Source organism: Lycium barbarum, chromosome 2 (genome assembly GCF_019175385.1).
Source record: "Lycium barbarum isolate Lr01 chromosome 2, ASM1917538v2, whole genome shotgun sequence".
NCBI classification, from domain to species: domain Eukaryota; kingdom Viridiplantae; phylum Streptophyta; class Magnoliopsida; order Solanales; family Solanaceae; genus Lycium; species Lycium barbarum.
The window spans coordinates 141,965,364-141,983,836 of NC_083338.1; the positions used below are offsets into that span (position 1 = coordinate 141,965,364).

The 18,473-nt window shown below is 32.8% G+C and overlaps 1 protein-coding gene across 2 annotated transcripts; it reads right to left on the reverse strand.

Annotated features, from left to right (window-relative positions):
- Positions 1-11,133: 11,133 nt before the first annotated feature.
- LOC132627684 (protein DETOXIFICATION 48-like) lies at positions 11,134-13,570 on the reverse strand. Of its 2 annotated transcripts, none has more exons than XM_060343163.1 (2): positions 13,213-13,570; positions 11,134-12,795 (listed from the first exon to the last, which is right to left on the reverse strand). In XM_060343163.1, exons 1-2 carry the CDS (start codon positions 13,348-13,350, stop codon positions 11,287-11,289), a joined length of 1,647 nt encoding a protein of 548 aa, XP_060199146.1. In that variant the 5' UTR covers positions 13,351-13,570; the 3' UTR covers positions 11,134-11,286. The 2 variants fall into 2 exon arrangements, with proteins under 2 accessions (XP_060199146.1, XP_060199148.1); XM_060343165.1 differs by having other exon boundaries at positions 11,134-12,792; positions 13,213-13,569.
- Between the last annotated feature and the right edge of the window lie 4,903 nt (positions 13,571-18,473).

An 18,473-nucleotide genomic window follows, 5' to 3' on the forward strand; every position in this document is an offset into this window, starting at 1 on the left:
CAGAAAAAATATCAAGTTCTATATAAAATATTGACGTTTCGGAGTCTTCACATACGACTAATCATTGGTCAAAGTATGAAAAAACACTAAGTTTTTTCAAACAAAACTTACTTCGGGCACCTTTTCAACCCCTAAAATGACGATCCGAACGTCTACGTATCCTTGATGTATTGAGCCTACATTATTGTACGCAGAAAAAAATATCAGGTTCTATATAAAATATTGACGTTTCGGAGTCTTCACACACGATTAATCATTGGTCAAAGTATGAAAAAACACACTAAGTGTTGCACAAAAAAAAAAAGTTTACCAATTTTTTTTTTTGGTAAACTTTTTTTTTTTTAGTGCTCGCGCAAAAAAAAAAAAAAAAACTTTAGAGGTAAAACGTGGATCAATCCACGTTTTACAAAATATAGTTGTAAAATGTGGACTGATCCACGTTATACAAAATATATTGTATAACGTGGATCAGTCCACGTTATACGTTCAAAGTTTTTTTTAAAAAAAAATTTCGTTGATTGGCTCTGACAGCCGAAAAAAAACTTTGGGGTATATCGTGGATCAGCCCACGATATACCCCTTTTGGTATATAAATTTTTGGGCATCCCCTTTTGGTAAATACCGTGTATTTTTATACCCTTTAGGCTCCGGACTCCTAAAACGGGTACCAACCCTCGGGGGCGGGGGCGGATCTAGGAGGGGGTGAGGGTGTTCACCCGAACCCCCCTCGGCAAAAAATTATACTATATATATAAGGTAATTTTTTTATTTTTTATGTCTACATACAGATACTGAACACCCTAAACACAAGACTACAAATTAACTCAATGGTTAAGGGGGTTCAAAATTTACCTTGAGGTTTCAAGTTCAAATCCTAGACACTACATTTTTATTTTTCGAACATTTTAGTAAAAATTCTGGATCCGTCATTGCTCCGGTGGAAAATAAATAAAGGAAAAAGGGTTTTCGATAGATATATTCCATAACAAGGAGAATCTCCTTTCTGTAAGCCACATTCTTTATTGGGCAAAGGGTAAAAAAATACCCCTCTACTTTGAGAAAAGGGTTAAAAATATCCTCCGTTATGAATTTGGGCAAAAAATACCACTCCCGCCATTAAAGTTTTCAAATATACCTCTCTCTTAACGGAAATTGCCAAATCCCCCATAATAATCCGATTTCATTTTTAAACCCGCTTCATTATTTAACCCGACCGACTAAATAATAACACATACTATCCCCTTATTCCCCTCCAATTCTCTCAAAGAAACGAAATCGGGCTATTATTTAGTTGGATCGGGTTAAATAATGAAATCGGGTTATTTTGGAGGATTTGGGGATTTCCATTAAGAGAGGGGTATATTTGAAAACTTTAATGGATGGAGGGGTATTTTTTACCCAAATTCGTAACGGAGGATATTTTTAGCCTTTTTCCCAAAGTAGAGGGTATTTTTGACCTTTTTCCCTTCTTTATACGCAGCTCATGGATTTGATACGCAAAAATAAGTATAATCTTCGTCATCCCAAAAAAGGAATGGAAAAGAAATTGAAACGTGAAAACCAAAAAAAAATATATATATATATTTAATTGTGAATTCAAATATTAATTTCCTTAATTTTAGTATTTGAAAAATATAATTTACGCAATTAATAATTTTATTGACATGTTATAAACAAATGAGCATGTGAGACTTGGTTCGATATTTCGATGTGAAGAACAATTCAAAGAAAGTGATGTTGTAAACGGGATGGATACAGCGTTTCGGCTACGGGTTTATTTGAAGTTTTAACTAAAGTAGAAGGGCCGGTATAGAAGGTACAAGTAGCTAGCCTATAGTAGTCGGCCTAATCAAAGTCTCACGACAACATAAAATTAGCCTTATCTATAAATCTGTAAAAATATTACAGATAAATATTAGCACAGAGCCTATAATTTTTACATTACAGTGCATTTAATGTTAATTTTTTTAAAAGTTTCATTAAATTTATATCTTAAATCCTCCTCTAATTGTAAATCGTGTATAGTATTAGGAAATTGAGGCTTGGAGATGAGCATAATTTGCGCCTCTTAACTTCTAGAACCCTCCCGCATGACCACGAGTCGTTTCCTCATCATAAACAGCCTTGACGGAATAAATGCAATCTAATATCTAAACTAAATAAATAGATGGCGGATAATTCATAAACAGAAAATTTAATTAGTAATTAGTACAACTGTACAATTTTGCGGAAGAATAGTGGAAGGAATCGCCGCCTTAAAATATTGATCGATGACTTGCCATATTATGTCAAAGTAACCTCTTTTAGCACAGCCCAAATCTTAATCTGGATATGCGGTAGCAAGATAGCGTGGAATCTCATATTTTCTTAATCACACATTATATGTGTACTTGTATAAGAGATATTAAGTTTAACAGTAATCATTGTAATTACTTTATTTAATTTATTTTAGTAGACTTTTAAAAAAATTATGGGTGAATTCTTATTTCCAATAAGTCCATCAACAAGAATCGCCTACACACAGAGGCGAATTCAGGATTTTAAGAGGATGGGTTCACCATTAGCTATTTTTTTTTTTATTATTATTTCTTTTGTCTTTGGCTCGTTGCAGCTTAGCGCCTATGTGGTTATTTGATTTATTTTGCCTTTTGGGACTTGGGTAATTAGAAATAAAAGATTTTTTTTATTAGATGTAATATAAAATAGAAACACGATTTTTACTTTTGGGTAATTAGAATTATAGAAGAATTTTTTTTTTATAATAATATAGAAAGGAAAGTTAAAAAGTTGCTTTAATAAATAGAAACACGATTTTTACTTTTGGGTAATTATAATTATAGAACAAAAAGGATTTAGAATAATAAAAAAGAAAAGTTTAAAGGTTGTTTAATAAAAGCATAGAATGTGTAGGAGCTCAAGTTTGATCCCAAGACCTTGAGGAAATAAACACAACTTCTAACCAGTGCTCCACTTGGCCTAGTTGACTATGTGTTTCTTCAGATAATATTAGATATATTTTTAGAATTATACACATAATATATTGAGTTTAATTGAGTGACCCAAAATTAATACATAAATTCACCACCGCCTAGACACCCATTGCTTCTGGAAAGAGGTTACTGTCGATATACAACTCATTATGTTGGTCCACCAAAAGTGACCAACTTGAAGAACAGTTTACACTCTTCTGAACTTTCCATATTTCAATTGAAACTATAGATAATAAAAGTATTAAAAATACCTGGATAAAGTTAATAGTGTTATAAACTGCTTGTATATATTGTCCGCTTTTGGCGCACCTCACGGCTTTAAAACGCGTATACGAAGGAGGAGGGCCACCAGGCACCATAGCTCACTTGTATAAACTGTCCGCTTTGGGAACTTCTGGCCCCTCACGGTTTTCAAACGCGTATACAAGTAAAGGCTTCAGGCCTAGCTTATAAGCACGCACACAATCCCGTGTGCGAGCGATGTGGGAACTTCAAGTTCACAACACACCCCCTCATCGCGTTTTAAAGCCGTGAGGTGCGCCAAAGCGGACAATATCTACAAGCTGTTTATAACACGTTATCAGCACGATGCTCGCGATGAGGGGGTGTGTTGTGAACTTGAAGTTCCCACATCGCTCGCACACGGGATTGTGTGCGTGCTTATAAGCTGGGCCTGAAGCCTTTACTTGTATACGCGTTTGAAAACCGTGAGGGGCCAGAAGTTCCCAAAGCGGACAGTTTATACAAGTGAGCTATGGTGCCTGGTGGCCCTCCTCCTTCGTATACGCGTTTGAAAACCGTGAGGGGCCAGAAGTTCCCAAAGCGGACAATTTATACAAGTGAGCTATGGTGCCTGGTGGCCCTCCTCCTTCGTATACGCATTTTAAAGCCGTGAGGTGCGTCAAAGCGGACAATATGTACAAGCAGTTTATAACAAATAGAAAACTGTTTGATTCCTCAAATGATAATAATGAGATACAACATGGGGTAGATAGACTATAGAGTGATGAGTTAAGATTATAATGACAAAGATGTATATATTGGCATATGTAGTAGGCCTACCATTTATAAGCCATCCCTTTCTGTTATAAAATATCGACACGTCTACGTAGTTCAACTTGTATAGCTAGCAATTGACTGAAGCAGCAGTTGAACTTTGACTAACCTTATTACGAGATTTTTCTAAGTGAACAAATGTTGAAATTTTGGGTGAGGAAAAACGAACGACTGATGTGAACCCTCTACCTTGATAAAAAGGACATTTGAATATGTTAAATGTTCTGCAAGTGATTGTTTTTATTTCATAAAAAAAAAGGTTATTTAAAATAATATGAATTATACTTTTGAGATATTGGTGACTTTAAAAAGTTCGAGTGATACAAAATCTTTAAATAAATTGTGTAGATAGGAAATAAAAGTCAAATATGGATATTAAAAATGTAAAATCCACCCAAGATATATACTCTACACACTATCCGGTATTTCGTTATGTTTTTCTAGAGTTTCGTCTATCTTTCATGAATTCATTGCTACATCAAGCTTATTTTAATGTCCCAGTCTTGATGAGTCCAAATCTTTTCTTTTGTTGATGCCAGACTATATCAAGCACCAACTGCATAAATTTAATTAATCGTACAGAAAAAGAATCATGTAATGATAATAAACACTCCATCTTTATTCTTATTACTCCATTATTGTTGTTTGTTCTTGAATTTGAAAAATTCTTTTGGAACAGAAGAATAGGTGTATTATGAAAGGGGAAGCTTTCAAAATCATAGAGAGTACAAGAATGGTACAGGAGCATAGTAAATGAGAAAAGGAAGGAATTTGTCATTTAGTCTATAGAGAATAGAATAGGGGGAATAGGGGGGCATAATCATGTGTGTTATCCAAAAGGGACATCTCTATTTTTCGTAAGTAGGTACCAAAGGGCAGAATAAGGACGGCAGCTACACTATTTCCATTTTCAAACTCTTACAGTCTTACTCCAATATAGTTGTCATGCACGGTCTTCCCCCAATTACCCACAATCTGACATCACTGTTTCTAGTCTACTATATATATCCTTCTCTTAAAAATCTATAAGGTTTTTTCCCTTCAATTTATGATCGTTCCGCTCTAATTTATATAACATCGTTTGACTAGACACAAATTTTTTTAAAAAATACATATTTTTAACATTTATGATCTATAAACTGTAAATATTTGTGTGGCTATAACCTATTTCATTAAAGATAAAAGAATTTTTTTTGGGATTTTTACAGTTTAGGAATTACTTCATTGAAGATTTACTGCTGAATAAAATAGAGCTAAGATTTTTCTTAAAAGGTGTGTTTTGTATGGAGGATAATACTTTTTGATTTTTTATTAAATTTTCTTATATTGATTAGCCAAATTGTTTTGAAAAATATTTTCTCTAGAAAAAGAAGTTCCTTAAAAATAAAAATAAAAGATTACCTAGTGGAAGTAGGAAAACTAAATTCTATTAGTGGCATTCCACACTAATTTTCTCCTTTCCAACCTCTCCCCGCACACCAAACGCCCCATGCTCCCTTCCCCCTAACCACCCAACTCTCCACCTAGCCTCCACCACCCCCATAGTGTTTGTCTAGATCATATATAAATATTTTTGAGATTTTTCCTACTTACTTATCAAACATAAAAAAAGGTAAGAAAGTCATTTATACATTTTTCAGAAAAATATTGTCCGTGAAAAATATTTTCTTTGGTACCAAACACACCCTAAATATAAATGATTTGAATAAGGAGGAGGAAGAGAAGAAATGTGACGCATTTTTAGATATAAGAGATAACCGATGATGCAAAGAGGACAAGAATGGTACTGCGATCGAAAATTGACCTAATTCAGGCGTGAGTCTCTGATATATGATGCAAAGTCCTTGCTGTACCACAAATGCCAGCAAATCTTCGCACTACCTACTTGAATTTGTGGGACTAATACTCTGATATTTTCATAATTATTTTTCACATAAAATGGGATAAGGAATAGTCATATGATAGCTATATGCCTAAAAAATACCACTATATATCCATACTATGAGCTTTCTCTTTCTTTCCTTTTTGTTGAAAAAAATGTGAAGTAAATGGAGTAATATATTAAATTTAAGTTATATACATTGATCGAGGCGTAAAAAGCCAAAAAGCTACCTCTTGTACTCTCAACTTTTGCAGTGAAACTCACAGGTCGGGGTCTATACCTAATCTTCCACCAATAGGTGGTTTATTAAAAAAATAAATCGCGACGTAAATATTTTTTACACTTACCATTTCAATTTATCTGGCTATAATATATGTCATTATCCTGTTTTCAAGTTAGAACATCACAATATTCAATTTTTTGAGGTTAATGTTCTCCATGGTCAACTTAACACGATAACATAAACGTTTTTTACATACATTATTAGTATATAAAACTTAAACTCTGTTTGTATATATAACATACTTTTGCCCAAACTATATATGGGTTTGGTTGGACCAACAGAACCTTCTTTAACTTAGTCCGCTAATGTGCATGCTCGAAGGAACTAGAGAGGCGGAAGGGGCTCATCCAAATTCTCCTTGCCAGAAAGTCACAAGGTCGATATTTTCTTTAATATATACATAACAAATGGTGAACCCTCTTAGCAAAATCCCCGCCACTGTGTACATGTAGTGGCAGAGCCACCTTTGTCCTGAGTTTGTCGATTGACACATTTATCTTAATACTACACTGCATAGATGTGTATTTTTGTTTTTGTATATATATACTATATGTTGAATTCTTTTGACTTCTTTTATGCCTACTTTTTTATATTTAGACTTTCCTTATTGAAAATTATGGCTCTACCATTGTGTGCATGACCATGGTACAATAACGGACACTTAAATCAATGATAGAGTTCGGTTGAACCCACAAAACCTACCCTAAATCCGCCCATGTGCATGACAATGATATGATTGTGTAAAAGAAATGTACATTTAAAACAACATTGATCTTGTAGTAATTTAGCCTCCTTAGCTTCTACTATAAAAATCCTTTGTTGATTGTGGTTTCTTGGTGGAACTAGTGGATTGTGTTGGTTAGTGGCGGTGCATAATAAGAAAGAAATGGACACTGAGATGGTGGGGGAGAAGAGGCTGGAAACTGCTACGCAGAGGCACTGCACAAAGTTTTGTCATCTGAGAAGTAGACAGAGGCAATAATAGCTGGATTTTGTTTCTTCAGTTACAAACAGGGCCCCCATCTGATACCTCTTCACTCTACTGCCACAATGTTATCACTCCCCTTATGACTTGTTTGGATATATGGTACTACATTCTCTCTTTCTCTCCTCATATTACTCATTTTTGTTTTGCCTCATGCAACAACAATATAATCTCTTAGACACATTCTTGTTGTCACATATTGGGCTCATGATTCTAATTAATAACTAGCTAGATGGTTAATTAATTGTGATTCTAATTAATAACTAGCCAGATGGTTAATTACTTGTTTACTAGGAGTAGTACTCAAAATATTACTAGTATTTACTAATGGTATACTTTTTAAAAGCTTAGAATAATTATGAAAGCTTGTAAAAGATTCGATGGTTTCGAAATGCTAGCTAGGCAAAAAAAAGTGAAAAGGATTGAGATCAATCCTTTCAATTCTGGAAACTATTTTTGGTTGTGATGTTCTACTTTACCCTACTTAACGTTCTCGAAATTAAACTAGAAAAAAAAAAAAAAAAAAAAAGACAGAGGAGAGAAGAACATATATGAAAAGGCGATGAAGAAAGGATGCGTTGTAAAGCAACCTATAAGAAAATGAAGAAACCCTCCATCCTCAATTAACGAAAAAATTAAACAAAAAAGCAAATATTATATTAGATAGATAAAGAAAAAAAGAAGTGCGAAACTCTGACAGAAAAGAAAGTGTGGAAATATTAATATTTTGTTAGCGTCGAGTTGAAGTTTGATGTTTAAGTAATGTAATGTAGTACTAATATATATAGTATGGAGATATGCTTAAACTTTTCCATTTTAGGTAGTCAATGTGTGACCTTTATATGGTATGGAACAATTAGAAAGCTATTTAGTTGTATTATATCCCTTGCTCCCACTCCTTCAAACAACCGACAACAACTTTTCCCTTTCTCTCTCTCCCTCTCCTAATATCAATGCCAATATAATACTCCTAAGTAAGAATTTTAGTTTTATGTACCTTTCGTGTAAAAAATATTTATATATGTATTAGATAATTACATATAGATTTTATAAGAATTTAAGTTTTATATATTGAGCATAGATAAATTTTTACACCGGTCATTCTAAGGATATCTATAGGTAATAATCCTTAAGATGTGAGATTTGAAAGCTTGAAATTAACATATGTTACCTGTTGCAACAAGTAAAGGTAACCCGATGATTTAAAAATTATTTATAGGGATGACGTATATTACTTAAACTCATCTCATAAGTATTACTCCCTCCGTTTCAAATTATGTGGTACCTTCCGTATTTCGAGAGTCAAGCAAGTTTTTCTTTGATCATTGTCCTTTCATATGCCTTTTGAACATTTTGAATCGTTTATTATGGTGACTTATTGTATTTCTTACATAGTTTTCAAATATGTAGACTTTATTTTTAAAAAATTAAAAAATTCATGTCAGAATCTACGATAAAAATTAAGAAATTTCACTCTCAAAATTCTAATTGTGCCACAAAAATTGAGATAGAAGGAGTATTTAATAACCTATTGGTAACTAACCTACTATTACACATTAAATTTCATTCATATGGTAAAATGCCTTTACGAACTTAAAACCATATAGTAATAGAGAGGCTTTTCTGGGTTGAAACTAAAAGGCCAAAAAACGTATATGTACATAGTAAGAGGGTATATTTACAGAACATGACGATATTTTTCAGTTTACAAAATATATAATAGAATTCTTACAAAATCTATACAAATCAGGTAAATTAAAAAGAAGCAAATAAAACACACTAAATAAGGTAAGGAAACTGCTTCCCTTGTTTTATTCACTTTTCTCTCCCCATTCAAAATTAAAAGATATTGTTCATTGATTTTCTCCAACTTTTGCTCCCTTATTTCATCCCCTTTTATTGTTCCCTAATATTCTCCAACTTTTACTCAAAAAATTCATTTCTAATCGGTAATTCTCTCATTCAAAATTCACACCAGAAAACATATATATGTATAATTTTTGTATGCAATATGTATAACTGTATAAATTCGTTATAATTTTTTATATATGAAATATGTATAAAAATTGTATGTATATTTTGATTATGATAAAGTACATATAAATTGTATAAAATCTGATCAAATTAAAGTATGTATAAATTTTGAGAAAATATTTATAATAAATCTTAATTGATACAAACCAGTTTCCATACAAAGTTCATACACCAGAAAATAAATATGTATAAATTTCTGTATGCAATATGTATAACTGTATAAATTCATTATAATTTTTATGTATGAAATATGTATAAAAGTTGTATGTATATTTTGATTATGATAAAGTACATATAAATTGTATAAAATCTTATCAAATTATGTATAGATTATGAGAAAGTACATATGTATAATAAATTTTCTAATTGATACAAACCAGATTCCCTACACACTTCATACACATGTTAGTTTTCAACATTTTTAAGACTAATTCATATCGAATTTATTTGCATTTCATACACACTGTGCCGCATATATCTCAAAAATGATATATAGCAAATTCCATATATACACACATTTTACATTTATTAGTTTTCAACATTTTTAAAAACTACAGTTCATATAATTTATACAGATTTCAAACACACAATGATCACATATATCTCAAAACGATACAAACTAATTTTTATATACAATTAATACATGGGTCAGTAATCATAATCTTTCTATTTTTAATGCATAAATAATATATACACATTTCACACACACAATTACAACACACGTCTCATACACACATTTCAACTTTTTTACATGCTGCATAAAAGTATTTTTTTTCTTTTTAGCATTAAACATATAATCACTCCCAATATCCCGCTCCTTAAATTCATAAGATTTTCTATTCATTATTTCCACAAACAAAAGCCGAAGCACAATTAAAGTCTAACAATGTAGGACCGGAAAACAGTGTTAATATACAAAAATAATGATGAACAATAACAATGGTGAAAGATGATTTGAAAATCGTGAGTTGAAAATGCAGAGAATTTCTATTAGGCAAAAAACGTTAAAATTGGTGGAGAATTATTTGTCGATGAAGCTGAAATCGTATCATACTAGGAAAGAAGATGAATTTTAGGTTTGGAAATGGTGTGTATCATAGAGGGAGAGAGAGAGAGAGAATTTTTTCTTTTTAGCATTAAACATATAATCACTCCCAATATCCCGCTGCTTAAATTCATAAGATTTTCTATTCATTATTTCCACAAACAAAAGCCGAAGCACAATTAAAGTCTAACAATGTAGGATCGGAAAACAACGTCAATATACAAAAATAATGATGAACAGTAACAATGGTGAAAGATGATTTGAAAATCGTGAGTTGAAAATGCAAAGAATTGCTATCAGGCAAAAAACGTTAAAATTGGTAGAGAATTATTTGTCGATGAAGCTGAAATCGTATCATGCTAGGAGAGAAGATGAATTTTAGGTTTGGAAATGATGTGTATCATAGAGGGAGAGAGAGAGAGAGAAATCTTTTTGAAAAGAAGAAGAAGTTAGATTGTTAACTACCCTAAAATCTAAGCCCACATTTAAAATCAGATTCTATTCCTAAAAAAATGCCCAAAATCGTGGGTATCTCATTAAGTCCAAATTTGATATACTTTGTAATTTTGTTGGTATGTTTTATAAATATAAAGAAAAATATCCTTATATTTTGTGATATAGGGTCTTAAGTAGTATTACTAGTTACTTCTTCTGCACAAACTTTAAAGGGATCCTTGAGTAGGATTATTTTATATGAGAGTTAAAGTTGGAAGAAACAACGAAATTGGGAATAATCTATACTAAGATGATACGTGTATATCTATATATTTCACATTATTACAAGGGACATGATGGAAAAGAAAACATCAAGAGAATATAAAAAAGCTAGTAAGGTTTATCCTCATGATCAATACACTGTTTTCAAATGGTAACATGATTAGTATATAAAAATCCCAATGAACAATTTTTCACATCAACCCATTAAAGGGTATTTGGGGGACCAAAAAAGAAAAAGAAAAAAGAAAAAAATGGAGAGTTAATCCAATCAATGCACAATAATCTCTGAATTAATTAAGTAGTAGTGGAAGGTAGGAGAGGGTCTGTGTCAAGTGAAGCAGCTGCTGATTTCATCAAATCATCTTCCTCTTTATTGCACAAAATCTCTTCAAGATTATTATTGTTTGCCCTCTTTTTCTTAGGCATTCTCACTGGCAAAGAAGCAGCACAAGAAGAAGTTGATTGTGTTAGTTGTTTTGATCTTTCCACTTGAACTTTCCAATCAGTTTTGCACAACACATATAGCATGAGAATTGCACATGAGGCCTGTGCTGCAAGCAACCCAATCCATAATCCAGCAAACCCCTTTTTAAATATAAATCCAAGAAGCATAGCTACTGGCATTCCCACTAAATAAAATGAGCCCAAATTAATATTTGCACCAATTGTAGGCCTTGCACTTCCTCTCAGCACCCCACAACCTGTAGTTTGTGGACAATTTCCCAACTCACAAAGCCCTACAATAGGCAATGCAATTGAAGTTAACTTAAGAATCTCCACATCATTAGTGAAAAAAGAACCCCATTTGTGCCTCATCAAAGTTGTAAACAACATTGCCCCTAAACCCAATGCCACGGCACAAAAAAGCGACACGATCATCGAAATTCGGGCCCTAGCAGGCCGGTTCGCGCCAAGCTCATTCCCAACACGAGTCGAGACACCAAGGCTTAGGGAAGATGGGAAGACGTATACTAAAGAAGTTGTTTGGATGAGAATCCCCATAGAAGCAATTGTAGCTTTGGGATTTGCCAAAAGCCCACATAACAATATCATAAATTCATACCACCACCACTCGAGGCAAACGGAGACACACGTGGGAATTGCTAAAGCCAATAAAGAGGACCAACCACGAACACAATCCATGCTAGGAACAACCCAAGAATCTTTATATACACCGGAAAAGTAAATAAATGAGCAGAGTAAAAGGAAAAGGTTCAAATTTGTCCACACCATTGCTAGCGCGACGCCAGCAATACCCAAATTAAAATATCGCACGAGGAGGAAGTTGAGTGGGACATGAAGAAGTACTGAAATAAGAGAACAATAAGTTAAGGGCAATGTAATATTTTGTGTCCTTAGGTAAATCCTCAGGGGATGTAGCAAAGAGAGGAAAAAAAGGTCAGGGATTGCAAAGACAATGAAAGTATGGGCCATAGTTGAAATATCTTCATCTTGGCCACACCATAAAAGGATTCTTTTCATGTTTAGCCACATGAAAGAGATAGGGATTGATGTGGAAAGGAGGAGAAGGACTGTTCTTTGAAGGGTTATTCCAAGAAGTTTCATTTGTTTAGCACCATAAGCTTGTCCACAAATTGGTTCCATTCCCATAGCCAAGCCAGAGATTACAGAGTAGCCAGTGATATTAGCAAAGCCTATAGAAAGAGAGCCTCCAGCTAGCTCAAGTTCACCTAAATATCCAAGAAATAGCATGGAGATCATGGATCTTGAATAGAGTACCAGCCCTGTGAGTACTGTTGGTCCTGCAATCTTCCCTATTTCTTTGATTTCTTCAAAAGCCTGCTTTTTTAAAAACAAAAAAGTTAACGAAAGTGTTAGTGTTATTCTACTAAAGAAAGTAACTTTACATGCATATATATATATACCTATATATATATACACACATATATTTATGTAGGGTGGTTGGCAGGAGAGGAGGCAGAATTTTCACGAGGGGATTAAGAAAGTATTGAAGTATTGTGACTAGAGACCTAGAGTACTTGAACTGCAATTTTAAACATTTCTTGAAATTGCTTTAGCACTGTACTAAAAGCTTCCCTAGAGTTGTAGGGGTTTAAAAAATTTATAAAGAAAAGTTCTTTCCTTGAACTTATATATACACAATATAATTTTTCAATCCCTGGAGCTAACGTAGAGTTAATGTAGCTCTATATTAGTTCAGTTGGAGTAGGGGAAAAGGGTTGGGTTTTTTTTATTTACCTCAGTTGGGGTTGGCCATCTATGAAGTAGTTCTTCTTCATCATCAACTTGAAAATCCATTGGTTTGTGTGAGTTCACAAAATGGACTTTTTCAGTGGAGACAAAGGAGGATGGAGAAGAAGGCTTTGGGTTGCACATAGTTTTCTCTCTGGCTAGTTAGTTTCTTTCTTTGTGTGAAGAGAATGTAAGCTTGAAGATGTAATAGAAGTATAAAGAAAATAATAGTATTATGGTTTTGTGGGCGACAGAAGGAGAAAAGGGAAAGAGAAATAAATATAGAGAGAGAAACCTTTGTTGGGGACTTTAGTGAGGTCTATATGTTTTTGTTGTTTTAGAGCTTTGAATGCAAGTAAGGGTGCAACCAAGATGTGAGTATATATACTGTATACATGCAAGAATTGGATCCTAGAAAGGCTTCAAAAAGACGTGTCGCTAAAGGTGGCAACCGGTTCGTTATAACCGGTTTTAACCGGAACCGGTATAACCGGTTAACCGGTTCCGGTTAATCGTGTATTAGTTTACCGGTACGGTTTCAATATTTTGGAAACCGGAACCGAACCGGTTAAACCGGTTTAACCGGTGAAAAATTAAAAAAAAAAAAAAAAAAAAAAAAAGAGCCGTTGGGCCGTTGTTAATGGACCGTTGGCAACGGTCCATTTGCAAAAATGGTCGTTGTCAAACGGTCATTTTCTTAATTTTTGGCCCCCAATTTTTTTTTTAACACTTTAACCCATCCCCCACCCCTATATAAACCCTTCTTCATTTTCATTTTAATTCACATCAATTCACTCTTCTTCATCTTTCTCTCAAATCTCAATCTCTCAATTATAGTTACTTTGCAATAATTAGCCACAAAGTCTTATTATAGTTTCAACTTTCAATTATTAATTTTGCAATTATAATATTATTGGTGGAGTTGGTGATTTTGCAACAATCCTAAGTAGCTTTGGTGAATTTGCAATTCTAGCCGCCTTCACTTTGTTGGAAATTAATCCGGCAATTTGGTACTTTCGTTCCAACTCTATCTTTAATTTTCGCAATTTAATTTACGCAATTTAATTCTAGCAATTTAATTTGTTGTAATTTATTTTCTTGTGATTTATTTGATTGTGATTTAAATTAATTCTATTTAATAATGTCAAAGAGATTAAGACGTGGTGCCGGTAGTAGTAGTCGTACTATTAGGGGTGCGCTTAATGAGGAAACATTTGTGAAAGAAACACCTAATTTAGGTATTGATGTTAGTGGAAATAATCCACTTTTAGGTCATGAGGCAATGCAACAACATTTTACCGACACTTTTAATGAAGACTTAGATGATGATGATGAAACACAACCCCCCGAAAATCCCATAGGAGATACATGTCCTGCACAATCACATACACAAGACAAACCGCCTAGAACTCTAAGCCAACAGCTAAAGTTTGGAAATTTATGACTAAGAATAGGGAAAACCAATCAGCTACATGTAATATATGTGGACAAGTATTTAGTTTTAAGCAAGGAACTGGTAAGGATGGTGGAACGGGTACACTAAATGCTCATATGAGAACCAAACATATGGATATTTGGGGAGAGCAAACAGGTTCAAATGTGGGGGGATTCAAATGACGATAGACCCAAGAACCGGTAGAAATTTTAAGTATGACAAGAAAAAAGAACGTGTAGAAATAGCTAAAATGGTAGCTTATGATTGTTTACCATTTTCCTTTCCCTCGGGTTTGGGGTTTGTTACTTACATTCAACGTTGTTATAACCCGTTATTTGAGGGTATTCCTAGAAGTACTTGTAGAGCCGATGTTATAGATTTGTTTAAAAAATATAGATTTTATTTGCGCCATGTATTTAATTCTTTAAATTGTAATGTTTGTCTTACCGCTGATTTGGGTCTTAGTATTAACCATTTAGATTTTTTTGCTATTACATGTCATTGGGTTGATGACAACTGGGTTATGCAAAAAAGAATTATAGCTTTTTTATACGACGAAGGAAAAAGTCTTCACGATGGAAAATTTTTAGCCGATTCAATGTCTACTATAATGAGATTTTTAAACATTTATAGAAAAACACTTTGTATTGCTTTAGATAATGCTTCTAATAGTACAAAGGCAATTGGTATTTTAAAAAGAGAAATAAACCCTCCTCTAACAAATATTTTTCATGTAAGATGTAGTTGTCACATTTTAAATTTAATTGTTAAAGATGATCTTGAGCATTTTGATGATTCTGTTCAAAAAGTTAGAAATGTTGTTGCGATTCTTTTTTGTAATGCTAATAGGGGAAGAATTAGAGATTTTAAAAATGCTTGTGTGGAAAATAACCTTAGACCTAGGAAAATTCAAGTAGAAATTGAGACTAGGTGGAACTACACTTACATTATGCTACAACAAGCATATGAGTATAGGATTCCCATACAACAAGTTCACAACAAATATAATATTGATAGTGAGGATTGGTTAACTTTTAGGCATTGGGAAGATGTTAAAGAATGTATTGAACTCTTAGAAATTTTTTATAATGCAACTCTTGCTTTTTCTAGACAATTCTATCCCACGGTAACCGGAATTTTAGCCTACTTAGCGGAAATAGCTAGAGTTTTACAAGAGTATAAATATAAACCCGATTATCAAGTGACTATTTTTGAAATGATAATCAAATTTAAGAAGTATTTTTTTCCCATCCCAACTTTATTTATATTGGGTTCCCTTTTAAATCCTTGTTTAAAAGTGTCTTATACTAAAAATTTGGTTAGTCAAATTTATACATTTTTAGAAATTGAAGAGGGAGTTCAACCATCTTTAGCTGAAGCCGATCTCGCTATTGATGATGAGTTTAGAAGAGTTTTTACTTATTATTCTAGTTTGGAAGAACGTGCTACACCCGTTGCTCCACGCCCTACTACTTCTCAGAGTAGCAAAAAGGGCTTGTCGGGTTTAAAAGTTTTACATTCACAGCCAACTTCTTCTACTGCAAACTTTGATGAATTTAACTTTTATTTGATGCAGCCAAATGTGGATATCAGCCAACTGGATGAGGTGGACGTCTTAGCATGGTGGAAGAAGTACAAGGCAAGCTATCCGGTACTTTCAAGAATGGCTCGAGATATCCTTACGGTTCAAGTATCAACCGTGACTTCGGAGAGCGCATTTAGCCAAGGAAGACAACAATTTGGAGACCATAGACATTCATTATCCGGCTTTAGCTTGCAAGTACTAGTGTGCATTCGAGATTGGATTAGATCGGAGCGACGCAACCAAAACTCAGAAGCGGAGGAAGGCGAAGAGGAAGAAATTGAAGATTTGATAGCTAGTGGACCGGACCAAATGGAAGACTTTGAAGATATTTCCATGACCGAATATGATGTGGGGGAAATTAACGAAATGGTTCAAAATTGGTGATTTTATTATTCTACTATTTTTGTACAACTCATGTATTATTTGCAAGTTAAAAAAAATACAACTTGCAAATAAATGTTATCCAAGAATGAATAAAATATATGGCTCATTGAGCTTTCTTCTATTTACTTGTGTTCATATTTACTTTTATTAAGTTAGGAATATACCTAAAATATATTAAGAATATACTTATAAGTATATTAAGTTATATAGTATACTTAAACATATATAAGTATATATAGTATATAAGTAAGTATATATAGTATATAGTACATATATATATAGTATATATATTAATTTATACACATATATAAGTATATATAGTATATAAGTATATTTATATATAATATATATATTAAGTATATATACTTATATAGTATATATTATATATAAATATATATAGTATATATATATATATATATTAAGTTATACATATATTTAGTACATATATATAAGAATATATAGTATATATATTAAGTTATACAAATATATAAGTATATGTAAGTTATATATATATATGTATACGAAAAACACTATTCTGTATTGCTGACTTGCTGTTAGGCTGTTAGTCAGTAAATATTTAAACTTTAATTATAAAGTTGTATAACATATGTAAATATACCTACAATATACTAATAAATACTATAATATATATATATATATAATACAAAAACAAAAAAAAAAAATTTTAACTACTCCAAACCGGATCGGTTCCGGTTTGGAGTTTAAAACCGGTTAAGCGGTGTCGGTTTTTTAACCGGAACCGGCCGGTTCCTTAACCGGTTGGAACCGGTTAACAGCTTTACGTGTCGCTATATAAGGGTGCGAAAAAGTTCCCAGTAAAAAGCGGCTCTTGGTGAGAAGAGAGATGAGTCCGGAATCAAAATACCCCAAAAAAATCACTTTGAACCAAAATACCCCAATAAAAGAAAATATTACAAAACTATCTTTAGCGCAGTAATTTACTGCGCTAAAACAGTTCACGAAGACGGAGCCGTTAACTGCTTTAGCGCTGTATTTTACTGCGTTATAGAAACAGTTAAAAAAAAAATCTATAACGCAGTAATAGTACCAAAAAAAAAAAAATGGCCAACTTTATTTTTTGCAACACTTAGTATTTTTTTTCATACTTTGACCAACGATTAGTCGTGTGTCAAGACTCCGAAACGTCAATATTTTATATAGAACCTGATATTTTTTTCTGCGTACAATAATGTAAGCTCAATACACCAAGGATACGTAAACGTTTGGATCGTCATTTTAGGGGTTGAAAAGGTGCCCGAAGTAAGTTTTATTTGTAAACTTTAGGTTTAAGTGTTCTATATACATAGACATCCATTTTTATTTGAAGACTTGTTGTCATTAGCTTAAGGTTTTTTATTTTTAGGGTTTAGATTTATTGAAAATAAAGCCGTTGCCAAAAGATTTTTAACTGCTTTAGTGCAGTATTTTACTGCGCTAAAGTTTTTTTTTTTTTTTATATAGCGCAATAAAATAGCGAGCACTAAAAAAAAATGGCAATTTTTTTTTTTTTTGCAACACTTAGTGTGTTTTTTCATACTTTGACCAATGATTAGTCGTGTGTCAAGACTCCGAAACGTCAATATTTTATATATAACCTGATATTTTTTTCTGCGTACAATAATGTAGGCTCAATACTTCAAGGATACGTATACGTTCGGATCGTCATTTTAGGGGTTGAAAAGGTGCCCGAAGTAAGTTTTGTTTGAAAAAACTTAGTGTTTGACTGTAACGTTATTTTAGTCAACTTTATATGTCGAGAAAATTAGTCAGCTTTATTTTCAAAAATTGAAACCGCAGAAGTGAAATTGACATTCACAGCTACATTACCCCGGGATTTTTACG